Source organism: Cyanistes caeruleus, chromosome 8 (genome assembly GCF_971803275.1).
Source record: "Cyanistes caeruleus chromosome 8, bCyaCae1.hap1.1, whole genome shotgun sequence".
Classification (NCBI taxonomy): Eukaryota; Metazoa; Chordata; class Aves; order Passeriformes; family Paridae; genus Cyanistes; species Cyanistes caeruleus.
Genome location: NC_141708.1, coordinates 21,402,830 through 21,417,053, shown reverse-complemented (window position 1 = coordinate 21,417,053; position 14,224 = coordinate 21,402,830). Strand labels below are relative to the sequence as shown.

Genomic DNA, 14,224 nt, shown 5'->3' with positions numbered 1-14,224 from the left:
TATAAAGCAAGAGCCCGGCTGAAGCGCTCATGGCTCCCTCGGCCGTGCTGGCCATGGGGCGAGCAGAAGGGAGCCTCCTGCCAGCCGCTCACCGGCAGGGCGGTGCCAGCGCAGAACAAAGTGTTACCTCCAGGCACCCCGGGGGAAGGAATTAATAAACAACCTCACCCACGAGCTGAGGCTGCAACAGTAACAAAAATGAAAGTGATTGTAAACTGTGTTAATGCATGGATAATTCTCGTAGCAAATAGAACAGAAGGCACACAAAACATTGCTTTGGTAAATGGTGTAGAAAAAGCCTGTCAGCTATAGGTGTCAAATATATCCTTTGTAGTTTCGCTGAGGTATTTTGCAGCAAAACAATCAAGACAAATATGCAGAGCCCAATTATGGGACAAGAATCTTCTTGCACTGTGGTGCTAGGAGTTCCCTGCCAGTTAGCTTTGCAACATTCAGGTTTTTTATACTGTGCTGGGACTGTCTGAGAGATCAGATCCCAAGTAAGATGCAGTCCAGCTGCCAGGTGTGTTTGTGTAGCCTTGAGGGCACAGGGGTTGCATGGGTGAAGTGGAATCACTTTCCCCACTTAAACTGTGCCCGTTGAGAAAGAGCTTGATGTTTAGTTTTTTTTAATTTTCTTTTTCCTATTTTCTTTCTTTTTCCTATTTTTATTTTTATTCGGCTGTAACAATGTGCTTAATTTCTGGCTGATCAGTTTCTGTGCTTTATTATTGATGACTCTGCAGTTGGACTCCCCAAATGGTCATCCTGTGCACAAACACAGGGTCCTCTCCATCCCATATCCACCAGAAGGTGCTCCAGCAAGTGCTGAGTAACCTCATGATTTTGTCAGATCCCATAGGTTTGGAAAAATCATTTGCCGGACCACCAGGCAACAGGCAGCAGTCACACCTGGCAAGCCTAAATCCAAAAGGGAAAATTATGGGATTTAAAGCCATCAGGGACCATTCCACACCACATAGCAACTCTCTGACTTATCCCATGCTTCAGCACGGGCAAACAGAGAGATGAGGGCCCTGTCTGAGGGCCCTGAGAGCAGGTCCCCTCCCGGCTGTTCGGCTGTCTGGGCTCAGGGCCAGCTTGGAGCTTGCAGAGCTGAGAGCTGCCCCACTCCTTTGCTGGCCTTGGACACAGCCAGGGCTGATACCACGTCCTGTGGGACCTGCTTTTAAGCTAAGCCCCTTCCATCAGGCCCCATCTGAGCTAAAGCTCCTGCCATGCTGCAGTCACGCCTGTCCCTGCCTCTGGACCCATTGCTTTGGACCTAAACCCTGACCTGGAGCTGACTTCCAGCCTGGTCTCAGACCTGCCTCTTCACCAGGAACCTGCCTGGTGTTCCCAGGGCTGTGCCTGATCCTCGCTCCCGCTCTGGACCTGCCTTGCTTGGCTCACTGGGGGCTGTGGGACTGCTGAGACTCCTGTCCTGCCAGCTGTGTTGGTGTCTCAGCTTCCAGCTCACCTTTCCTTGCAGAGAGCCAGCTATGGCTGCTTCCTGACAGGCTGTTCCTCTCAAAATCTCCACAGCTTTTAAAGACGGATGATCTCAGCAAAAATATTAACCCATTTTCCTTCATAGAAGAACAGAAATGGTGGATTAATCCAGGAATCAAACCTACCATTGATGATACTGAATCATGGAAGGAGAAAATGAACCGCCTTACATTGTTTCCACACTCCCAGGGATAAGAACGCTGGTCTGGACACCTTGGGAACTCTTTTTCTTAGATCACTAGCTTTTCTCTACACAAAGTATAGAGGTGTCGTGGAAATAATTCCGTGAATTCACAAGCAGAAGAAAATAACTTGTGCCAGCTGTGGCACTTAGAACCCTTGCAGTCCGGTAGGTCTTTCAGTTTTGTGCCCTTCAGCCCAATGTTGCAACTTGTATCACACAGGTACCGTAAAGAGTATCACTGCATCAGCAAGCGGCATGAGACTAAAAAAATGTTAAAAAATTGCTCTTTGAACATAAAGTAAGTCAGAGGGGGTCTGGAAAAGATGCAGCCAACCCATCAGGATCTTTTTTTTCTTCTTCCCCTTCTTTCCTCTCATGCCTTCCTCCCTCTGCCCCTGCTGATTTTGCTGGAGACTCGGCCCTGTTCCTGGAAAAATCTATTTGTGCCTACTGCTAAACTCTGCAGCAGCTGCTCAGACCTTTTGCTACCACTGTGTTGTGATGCAGTCATGATTTTACCAGAAAAGTGGTGTTCGCCTGCCATGAACCCGAAAGAGTTCAACACTGATTAGGAAGGAAGGCTGGCAGGCAGGCAGGCAGCATGACTGACTAAGCCTGGTTTCCTTAGGAACCCAGACTGAAAAAGTGAGAAAGTAAGAGCATGTGTGTTCTGGTAGGCAGTGAATAATCCATTAAAACTCTTAATTAAAAATTTAAACATGTGTCTGCTAATTACATCACCCTTCTTCTGCCCTCAAAAAGCAGCAAATGAGCATGGCTGCACACCTGCCTGTGTGTTTATTTCCTTAGGATGCTGCTCACTTGCTCAGCAACACAAATACCAGCTCAGGTAGCAGCTGCCATTGTAAAAACATTCTGGGGAAAAGTGATGACAAATATTTTCTTTTTGTTAATGAATGGCCAAACTGTTCACAGAAATCCTGCTCACTGTTGCTGCATGTCCTGAATTCGTTGATGTTTTTCACATATCAATCCTGATGCTATGAGCTCTCATCTCAGGCAGGGCTATTTAATGCCAGCAATACACACTTGGCTGAACAGCTACCTGAAGACCTGTGAAAAGAGAAAGAGATGGAGTAAATGTTTTTAAAAAGCAGGCTGCAGGGATATGGAAATGAACATGGGCATTGTCTGTAACTTCAAAACCTGCAGAGAACTGCCAGCGCTCTGGAGAGCTTCAGTCCTGCAGCGATAGTGCAGTGCTCCACATTTGGGGTGAGGAGCCTCAGCATGGTAAAGGGACAGCTCAGATTAACTGTTATCCATGCAAATGGGCACTCCTAGGAAATGCTGCTCTGCTACCCCTGCTTCCCCCTCTGTCAGTTACCCTGCAGTGAATCTCCTCTGGTATATGTAGCTTCTTCAGCTGCTCTGAGTTGGCTGGGTTGCAGCCACTTGACATCGGGCCACAGCCTCTGATTTGGGAAGGCTGTTTTATTCACTGCCTAGAGGAGAAGGATCATGTTCAACATTGCTGTTGTTATTTATTACAGTCATGAATTTGGCAGGAATTAGCCAGATTCTGGCAGGTAGCGTATGTCTCTGTACATCAGCATAACTGTGCTGCGCTACAGTGGGTACACTGGGTGAAAAATCAATTCCCTGGTTTTTGGCTCCTGTCAAAACAGGCACAGGCCAGAGCAGGAGGGCATGTGTGTCCACTGGCACACATATGGACACTCTCACCAGATGCTCACCCAATATGCTCTCCTCGAGACCTGCCTTCATACCATGGTCCTGCTGTGGCACAGACTGCTGAACCTCTTAGGAAAGAGCCCAGCTGGGATGTGGGTTTGTTTCCTTGGGGGTACTGAGAACCTCACTGGTGCTTCTCAAGGCCCTCCTCGATTTGACCTAAAAAGGACTCAACAGAGAACAAGAAACTCTGAACTCCTACACCCCGACACTGTGCATCACTAACAAAGCACTGCCTCAAGACTGAATGACCTTCAGAGGTTATCTTTAAAGCGAAATTTTAATGCATTCACTGACTGTTTAAAAGCTTCACAGATGATGTCTTGGGATGACGTACTGGAGAAGGCTTCATTATCCTCAGGGGTACAGACAAGGAGACGGCTGCTCCGCTGCTGAGTTTCCCATGTTGGGCTCACATTCATCCAAGATGGCTGGAGCCAGGCAACTCAATTTAGGGGCTGCCAGAGTCACTGAGTGATTTTCATTGAAGCATTTGTTATTGCAGGGTAAAGATAATAACTGGCCCTTCCTTTTAAAATATGGAGGGGTTTGTTAAAATCTGAGGTATATGTTGAGTTTAGAATGCCATGGGGCAAATCTAGGAGCTTATGAAAAGCCCAGGCAAGGCTGTAAGGTTAATTGGCTCTAGTCAGAAACACTGTGACTGGCAGGATTGGACTCTCATCACAAGGGAGGGAGCCCAGAGGTGCAATTCAAACTAAAGGTCTGTGTTTACAGGGTGTTAGCTCCCAGTCCCAGGGCTGAAATTCCCTGAAAGCTCCTCTCTGCTCCTTCTGCCTTTCCCCAAGTTGACAGGAGTGTGAGTATCTGCATGGTTTACTCGGTAGAACCCTGCTGGACAGCACTGCCCTGCCTTGTGGGGGTTGGGGAGGGGAGCTGGGGCGAGGGAGCAGTTCGGGTGTGTGACACAGGCTCAGCCACTCTGCTAAACGCCCTCAGGTCACTCTGCTGACCAGGCTGAGCTTTCTGTATTGCTTTTGCCCAGCTGGAAGACTGCAGTGGCAGAGCCCTTGAGGACAGCCTGAGGCACTTTACTTGTTTGTCCTCTCCAGCCCAGACTGGACAGCACAGAGTGAAGCAGTATGGTGGGGGCAGCCAAGGCACAGACACAGGGCTTGGGTTTCTGCAGATCAGCATCATCACCCTGTGTGCTGCAGTGGAGGAGAAGCACCCAAAGCTTACACCAAAACCTGTTCTGGGAGTGGGAGGATGCATCCACAGCTGCTCTCCCCAGACAAAGCTCAATTATGTTCCATTTGTGTAAAGAATGAGTGTGTTTAATCCATAAACAGTAACAACCAAAAAGTCATCTCATTGAGTAGCAAGATCATCCACCACTTGGGAGTATCCAGAACTATTTACAAAATGTTTTCATACTTCAACAAGGAAGAGACTGCACATTTCTGACTGCAGAGCAGAAGGCAATCCTGTAATAATGCCTCATCTTTACCAATCATTCCAAATTATTCACATGAAATATCCTGCTTTCTCTTTTGGACTGTAATGAGGCTCCTGTTGAACCAATTATTCACTAGCTATTCATGTATTGTCAAAAAGGAAATCGCAGAAGCTTTGTCATTAGTAATAAGATTTGATTGGCAAGGCACATGGCTTTGGGGCGGGTTTGCTTATTCCACCTTTTTGCTCTCAAGCCATAGCTTTCAGCTGGCAATTTCCACTGCTATAATCTGATGGAAAGTGATAAAATGCATCAGACTGCAGTACTCAAATGAGAAAACACTCCAGATTAGTAGGAATATAATTATGTTTTTCGTGACATTGATTTTTTATTTTCTAACTGATAAAAGTAAACAACTAAGGGGAGGGGGGGGAGTGCCAAAACCCAACATTTAGACTTTAGTGGGATAATTAACTCAGCAATTAAACATATTTTGTATGCAGCATTTGTCCTCCAGAGCACACAGCATATGTGACGTTTGTCCTTCATTCAAATTCTTGCTTCTTGCTTCTTGCAATCTTTTTATTTCAGCAGGAGTGGCAGCCGGTGGGAGTCCTGCACGAAGGCCCCTTCCATAGCACTTCCCTTTTAAAGTTGAGTATTCATAGCTAGGATTTGGAAGGAAAGGGGCAGCCAAACAGAATTGTGAAATGAGCAGAATTGAGAGGCAAGAGGTCTGTGCAACAGGAATTTGTGTCTGGTTTATTTTGCCAGTGATGTTTGGAGGGGAAATAAACCAAGCCCCTTGTGATCCTTTCTGCCCTGTGTGCTACCCAACAGCTGCACAATTCCGCTGTGATTGGGGCTGCAATGGCAAATGCCCTGTGCTCTGCACCCACTTGATATCACTGATAGCACTGGGATGGGCAGGTTATATCCATGGTAAATTAAAGAACAAGAATTAAATCAAATTAAATCAAAGAGGCCAGATCTAGGGCTCCCTGCTGGTGTAACAGAGTTGATTCCTCACCACTGTGTGAAATACAGGAAGAGATATAAGCAACATTGGATTGTTAGAAATCTCACTGGCCTTTTCAGCACAGGATAGTTCTTCCATCCTCAGTTCATCAAAGAGTGAGTGAGTCTTCAGGGAAGCTGATTTTCTCAGATTTTCTCCCCTGTGATACAGAGGAGATGTCCTCCTCACTGCCCCATCTTTATCTCTTTTAGAAAAATGAGGTCATTAGGAAAAAATTCCTCATCTAGGATAAATAAAACACACTCCTTGTGACTTTGTAGGTAGGATGAGCAAACACTGCGTCAGGCAGAGGTGAGCAGATCTGTCACGCTCAGGATGACACAGTACTTCTGCATGTCAACAAAAACTGCGAAGCTGTAGCTGATACTGTGCAAGTTAATACCCAAGCACACTACAATTATCTTTTTTCTTTGAGACAACAATATGTGAGGCTTTCTTCAGGGCAGAACTCTGAGCCTCAGGGAAACTCAAATAACTTCCTATTCCGTGAGACTCCCATGGCCCAATTTAAGCTGCTGCTGCTGCAGGGTAGAAGGGCTAACTTCTGAGCTCGCATAAATTTCTATAGTAAACACACTATGACAAGTCATTCCAAATTAATTTCTCCCTTTCCCAAGCTGAATTTGCTGGGTTATGTGCTAAAATCTTGTTTCTTGCTTTGTCCTGAAATGTTGTGGTGCATAATAAACATCAAGTCTCAAAAGGCTGTTTTACTGCTAATTTCAAGCAATGAAATATATCACGTACATATTCACGTTACATGCAAAACACCCTGTATCTGGAGCACAGCCTTCCCCAAATCCTGAGTGTTCATCTTGTGAAATCTGTCACCATTTACGGAATGCAAAAGTTGCACTGACAAACGCTTTTTACTATCAGACATAAAATGTGTTTGTTATTGTACTGACCTTGGGAGACAAATAGGGAAGCTTTGTCCTTACCCTGCAAGACAGCCACAGCAGCTGGCTATGCTTTAGGACAGGCCAGACTAAAATAGGTCTGTCCATGTGAGAGGCTGATAGAACAACCCTGGAAATTGTGCAAGTTGAGTGCCATTAATAGACCCCAAAAGATGTAGTATCTCTGAAAATGAACCCCAAAGTTAGATCAATGATTTAATTTATAATTCACTGATCCACAGATATGTCAACGATCTAATGTTTTGAAAAAAGCTACTGTGATTGCTAACTGCCTCACCCCTTAAAAAAACCCAAACCTACTCTTTTTATAGAGCTAACTGGGGCAGGAGGTGTGTTTGAGCTCTGCCTTGTCCTCTGGAGGGACACGGTGTAGCCAGGGCAGCATGGCCTTCCAATCACTTACATTCGGTAATTACCACCACAGAGGAACAGCCAGCAAATATAGAGGGGATGAGGGAATGTAACTGTTCCCAGGGACCCAAAAAATAGGTATGTTCCAAGTAGAGCAATTTTTAAGTACAGTGAAGTGTTACTTCTAGCATGGATAAGAAAAATAATAAGTAGAACGAGAGGTGATTTTCAAGCTGAACCTTTCTTGAAATATTCTCTCATATGCTGTTATTATTCCACAGTAATGCTTCTTTTAGGGCAATATTTTACACCAATGTTACCATCTCCATGGCACCACAGGCAGGGAGGCTTTCTGAGCACACAATTTCTCTCACACTCAGTTTAGGAGCTCTTCCATTTTTTTATGCATTTACACTGCACCACTGACTTGAGATATTTGATCTAGAATAATGATAATGATTTGCTTTTCTTCATTCCAGCCCTTACTCAACCCCCTTTACAAATGTCACTCGGGAGTGCCAGGGCCTTGGGAAGCAGAAAGCCCAGCCAAAACTTGCCTGTGAGTACCTGGCAAAGTGAGGGCCTGAAGACAGATGCACTCGATCCTTCTCTCACTTGAGAGGCAGCTCAGGTCGACATGACTCTAAACTTTGGAGACGATCTGCCTGCTAAGCTACAGCACATTTATGATTTGTGGGTTTCAAGTTTGACTTGGCTTCATTTTTTAACTTTTGCGTTTGGCAGCTGACGGCTATTAACTGTCACACTCCAATAACCAGGGGGTAGTTAGAACAGCATTAAATATTTGCACTGTGCAGCAAAAGGCTATACTTCATCTCAGCACACATGAATCCTGTGCTCTTTTCACACTGGAAGAAAACCCACCTTATTGCTATTCAAATCTATCCGTCTCTCTTCCCATACTGCCATTACACATGCAAGGCTCGTCAGTGTCACTGACACAAAAAACCCCTCATGCTTCATGCCAACACCAGTGACACCTGAAAAAAAAACCCAGACACAAAAGAATTACTGTTTTTAAGAATTTTGTTTATCTGGTCTTCATTTTCTAAAGAGGTCACTTACTCTATGTATTTATAAAAGTATTTCTCCTGCCCTGCAAGGCTGCATGTTTTCTTTCACAAGAGCAACTTACAGATAATCCTGTATGAAAAATATGAGTTTTGGTAATTGAGGTTTGTCCATTTTGTATATCCCTGGTTAAATTATGAAGCTCTGTTTTGAAGACAATTTTTTCCCCCTCCTCATCTAAACTGCTTGAGTCTAATCTTTTAGGAAATATCCTATATAGGTACTCCTTGTGGTCCGCTTTTAAAAAAGCAAAATTTATTTTGGCCTCTGCAGGAAGCATTTAAAGCACATAATGAATAATGTTTGACACAGGAGTCAGTTAGCAGTCATTTTAGATTAATAACACTGCCCAGAAAAAAAACCTTGCAGGGGATTAGACCAAGGGAAAGATGCTTAGGCAATAACCTCTGAGCCAGCTGGTTGCTGAACTATTCACAATAGACATAACTATCTCTGAAGGTCTTAAGTGTGAGAATTATCTCTGGGAAGAGAACAATGAGTTAGTGAGATATAAAACAATAGTCTCATGCTCTAACACAAGCAGTTAGCGCTGCACATGTTCTCAGTTAATCTGCAAGACTTTCAGACAGTAGCAGTTGGTGCCCAAATTAAGACTTCCCCTTTCCCTTTGATCTTATGTAAAAACTAATGAATTGTATAATCTCCAACACCTCTGAAATCCCGCTGGTTAAAGGGAAACTCTCCCTACCTTTCCCATGCCTGTCTCAATTCGCTAAATGGGAGCTATATTTAACAGCAGGCCAATCACATGATCACTGAAAAGGAACAGCACAAGGATCTGTAATCCTAATGCTCTGGAGCTGTGATTGCTATAAATCCTTTGCAGAATGATTTCCTTTAAATCCCAAACATGTCATCACACTTTCAATTAACATTTCTTTATGAAAACTGTGGATAAGACCCTTTAAATTAAAGATTTTTCCCAGACTTGTCATCTTAAAACAGTGTGCATTTCTATTGTCATTTTCATGTAGCATATTTTATTTCACTTTCATATAAGTAAAGCTTTTTACTTCCCCTTTTCCCTCCTTTCCCTCTCCTATCTTAACCCTCACACAAGTAGTAACAGCTAGTGCTATTTTTCAAGGGTAAATAAATAGCTCTATGTTAGTTCACACACAAAATAGAGCATTCAGATATTCAGAAAACCAGCAATGAACACAGGCAGAGATGTGGCTGATACTGCCTTACTTGAATTACTCTTACCACTTTCACTTCTGAAGTTTACCATCTAATTGAGCTCATCATCTTTACAGATAGAAAGGGATTGAGAAGAAAGTGAGTTGCCCGAAGCTACACAGTGGATCACCTGCAGAAACAGAAGCACAATCTTTATTTCCTGATTCCCAGCTCATCATTCTGTTCAGCTACTTAGCATGTGGCTTTCAGAATACTGGGCCTGTTTCCTTGACTGTTAATCTGAGCAGCATTGCTATCTACTTGGTATTAAAACAAGTCTAAAATGCTCAATGCTGGGCTCAGGAGATGCAGTTTTATTTCCAGCAAAAGGAAAGTTTTATACAAGTGAGGGATGCTTTGGCTGTTGGCTAGTGGGAAATGGATTTCCAATATTTGTTTTCCTGATAGTAACCCAGGTAAAATGCTGTGTTTGAATAATGGCTTAAGTTCAGTGACAGGAATCACCTCTGCCATCCCATCTGGGATTTGAGACAGTGGCACACAGCTCTGGCAGACAACTCTTTCAATGATGTTTTTCAGAAAGCCCAGTTTTCTGGGCACACCTCTGTGTGGAATAAGCTGGAAGACAGAGGAAGACTGTGAGAGAGAATATTAAGGGTGACAACATTAGCCATTATATAGATAACCCCCACTTCAGCAGTAAGAAGAAGGCAAAGAATACAGATCCTGAAAAAAATCCAGAATTAAATTGTCAGGCAATTTGACAGCACAACCTGAAATTATTTAGCATGATTTAGCAATATGTTTCTAAGTATCTATATAGCATCCAAAAACATCCATTGACAGATATTGGAGAAATAATGAATGGCTAAATAGAGCAGGTCAGACACTCTGACGCCCTTCTGTGAATTGGGTAGTAGTTTATTCCTCAACTGCTCCCACTGGCTTCCAATTATGCTTTGTAGCTGACACTCAAAGCCAAATGTCAGTAGCCCAAGCTCATTGAACAGATCAGTGCAAAAGCTCAGAACAAAACCTCTGACTTGACTCTCTTGCATCCTGACCTGAAAACAAGAAATAGAGGAAGGCTGAATGGCAGGTGGAAAGAAAAGAAAAGGAAAAGGAAAAGGAAAAGGAAAAGGAAAAAGGAAAAGGAAAAGGAAAAGGAAAAGGAAAAGGAAAAGGAAAAGGAAAAGGAAAAGGAAAAGGAAAAGGAAAAGGAAAAGGAAAAGGGGTGTCCATAGTGTTATGACTACTTGCCTATACATATCCTCCTTTTCTTCACAGTATACAAGTGTCCTGTAGTTTCATTGGTAAGATAAACAATGTTTACATATATTTTAAATGAGCCATAATTATCAGGCCAGAACATTGGTAAAGTTGTTTTAAAAGGAATGGAAAGTGTCATGGGTGTAGAGGAAGAGGAACAGCAAATTCAACCACCAAACCATTGAGGTTTTCCTTACTGACAGGCAAATTCATGCTGCAAGAGTGGTGTGGCATATGTGACCATGTATTAAAAGCAGGGACTGCAACACATCCTGCTCAGCCTGTCAGTTTTTCTTGATTAAAGCGTATCACACAGATACATCAAGTTAAGAAATTAGAAATTAACTACGAGATGTAAAAAATCACATTCTTCTGATCAACCCATAATGCCTGAAGACCATGCACATTGCAAACTCTTAGTTTTGTTTGCCATTCTCTTTTCACTCCAACATATTAATTTCTCTTTCTCTCACCTATGCCAGAACATGAGAAATGTACAGCCTAAAGCTCTTTTGAGTAGCACTATGCAACCAGACCGGTGCTACTTGCACAAAGCTGCTGACCAGCAGGTCAGCACAGAGCCAAGGTCTGTCCACAGAGCCTTTCTCAGGTAGCAGTGTGAGGCACTGGCCTTGCAGAGCGGAGGGACTCACCGGGCAGTGCCTGTGCTTGCGGTGCCGCGGTTCCAGGGACCCGGGAGGATTTGCAGAAGTCACTGGCTGATGTGCTTGCAGGAATCCCACTCCAGGCAATCTGTTCCATGTGTCAGATTGGACAATGGACCAAACAAGGAATTGGGATCTCAGCCTTGATTCCTCCCCATGGTTTCCAATACACAAACTGCAATAACAGCATTCAGTCCCTGTGCGTCCTTTGTTCCATCCCGGGCAGTAAACTGTGTACCCTGCACTGACTTAACATTCTTTGGTGAACAGTAGCCTTTAATTTTTCATCTGTTCTGTGGTACAAACACCAATTTAATGTTCCTTCTTTTCCTTAATGCTGAGATCACCCTTGGACGCCCACCTGGACACTGAAAGTCAAGTATAAAACAAGTCAAGTTGAGATTTAGCATGTACTGTGGATTAAGCACCTATGTCTTGTTCCCATTTCAGTAGGATACACAGAAGAAAGACAGAAACACACCAAAACAAAACCAGGAGTTACTGTATGACAATTTTTTATTTATCAGTATCAAATTACATAGCAAAGTAATGAATGCAGTGTCAGATCACCTTTTTGAATACTGTAAATACAAACAAAATCCACCATATTGCTTAATTATCTAAAGTAAATTAAAAGTTTAAAAATGTGCGTTTCAGAGATTCCATTTGGCATATCCTGTCAATATATCCTGCATAAATATTTCTGTACCTCATTTTCATTATGTGTACCTTAATGCAGCCTCTAGAAAGCACACATGAGGGAGATAGGACCTATCTGTATGTTTATTTTCATCACCAACTCATGCATCTGCCCTGAAATCACTGAAAGTACCTATCTGCTAGCTCACCTGACAGAAGAAAGTGACTGTACCTATAGACCTAGAGATGTACTGACAGATAAAAGTGGCCAGACCCAAAGCTACTGCCATCAGTGCAGGATGGCTGAATGCAAGATATAATTGTGGATCAGGTCTTTAAATTACTGACAGAACACTGATGTATTTTCATGGAAGCTGGACTATCTGATGGTCAGATCTTATACACTCCAGTATGAATGGAAATTTCTGGGACATTTACTCCACTCTTTATACAGGTCTGACTCTTCTAGATAGACAGAACAACTCCCTGTTTATGAAGTTTAGTTATGAATAAAGTCAAGTCTGTTGATTTCATGTAAGTTGAATAGGATTTGGCCACAGCTGGATACAAACTAGGTAGTTCAACAGAAGTATTCTAATGGTATTAATCAGCAGTGTCATTTAAATGGGACTTCCTTGGAAACTGTGTAAATAGAACACTTTTTCCTGATGGATGAGATAATAAGCTTCACTTAGCACTGCTCCCAAAAGTTAAGACTACTGAGACGTGGTAGATGTACGAAATGGAAAACACCATAGAAATATATATTTTGTTTAGAATACAATGAATAGAAGTACAGAAGCGTTGATGCAGGTACTGGAAAGGTAAGGAAAGGGAAGGAGGAAAAATTTAGGCAGCAATCCCATGGCAACACAGAAGTTACTCTTGTTCCCTCCAATTCACCACTATCAGTGGAAGTCAGGCTTCTCTGGGAAGGTGCAACCTGAACGCTTGATAATTACGCTGGCTGCGTAATGTCCAGCCCGGATGCACTCAGTCACTGGCCGGTCATAGACGAGCTGGGACAGAAAGCCTATGGGACACAGTGGGAGAGAAAGAGAAGGAAGAAAATGGTCAGATTAGTTTTTTGAGTGTATCAGTTTACAGGGAAAAGCACTGAAATACTGGCTTGCCTGCATGCACCCCTGCAGCCTGGCCAGTTTAAACTGAGAATTGCACTTGAGTGACCCGCAGGGCTTGAGTGGTGCTGCTGCTATTTCTTTGTGAAGTCTCCATTTGGTAACTTCCAGTAAATTAGAGATTATCAAGACTGATCATTATTAGTGCTCTCAAAATTATTTTAACAGAATTCCTGCTCTCTTCTTTATAGAGATAAACCCTGATCTTAAAAACAAAGAAGCAGTTTTCCCCGCTGAAGAGAGTTCCTTCTGCTCTTAATGGCTACATCTACAGCCCCAGCACAACTGTGTGCAAGCTTTTCTCCAAAAAAGAGAAAGACATGTAATAGAGAAACATTATATTCAGAGTTACAGGTGCTCACAGTGCAAAGCAGGTGAAGAATCTTTACCTGACGAGAGAAGTTAGATGACATCTGTTGCCTTTGATAATGGGACATTTAATCTAAAAGTTCATCAACAGTGGGTACCCCTGAGCATGTGCAGATACCTCCCCAATCAGCAAACTGTGCCGAGAACCAAGTGCCTCTCAGAATCGGGGCATGCGGTTCATGGCTTCAGCTGCCACAGCCTGGCATGAACAGCTTGGAAACCCAGGAATCAGCAGCAGCTGAGTGCTTTGAAAACCTGAGCACCTCATAAATGAACAGGGGTAGGCAGTCCTAAAAAGGTAATTGGAGAAGTTTAGTACAAGCAGCACCAGAAATTTAATGGATTGAGTCCCTCATTTCTGAAGCATTTTGTCTTGGCTGAAGCTATTGTGATCAAAAGCATGACAGAACTTACAGCAGAGGTGAAATATGTATTTTGAATTTGGAAGAGGTTTTCAAGATGTGAGAAGTAAACTTAGTATAATTTAAAACTCCACTCTGTCATTCTAGAGGTAATATTTTATTCACTTTTATCTTGTTTTTAATATGTTTCAGATGTATCTCTCTTCTTCGTCCAATCACAGAAGGAAAGTGAGACTTGCCCAAGAAAATCAGAATTCTAGCAAGCTGAAAGATGTTCTTTTTAAAGATTTCATCCACCATTTCAAGTTTCTGTCATGCTCAGGCTTTGGGCCTTGACAGTACAAATGTAGTCTTGAAACCAAGTCTCTGCTAAGTACTGTGTAAAA

The 14,224-nt window shown here is 43.1% G+C and overlaps 1 protein-coding gene and 1 long non-coding RNA gene across 4 annotated transcripts in view; both read right to left on the bottom strand.

The window, feature by feature from the left end:
- Positions 1-711: 711 nt before the first annotated feature.
- LOC111931062 (uncharacterized) lies at positions 712-11,697 on the bottom strand. Its single transcript, XR_002865437.2, has 5 exons — positions 11,318-11,697; positions 9,462-9,564; positions 8,028-8,143; positions 3,415-3,571; positions 712-2,770 (listed from the first exon to the last, which is right to left on the bottom strand). It is a non-coding gene; the product is annotated as an uncharacterized LOC111931062 (long non-coding RNA).
- A 130-nt stretch (positions 11,698-11,827) lies between these two features.
- ADK (adenosine kinase) overlaps positions 11,828-14,224 on the bottom strand; it is a 272,405-nt gene continuing 270,008 nt past the window's right edge. For all 3 annotated transcript variants that reach the window (XM_086901108.1, XM_086901110.1, XM_086901109.1), the window contains exon 11: positions 11,828-13,001. In XM_086901108.1, coding sequence (XP_086757234.1) covers positions 12,877-13,001 — 125 coding nt within the window. In that variant the 3' untranslated portion in view covers positions 11,828-12,876. The remainder of the gene's footprint in view (positions 13,002-14,224) is intronic.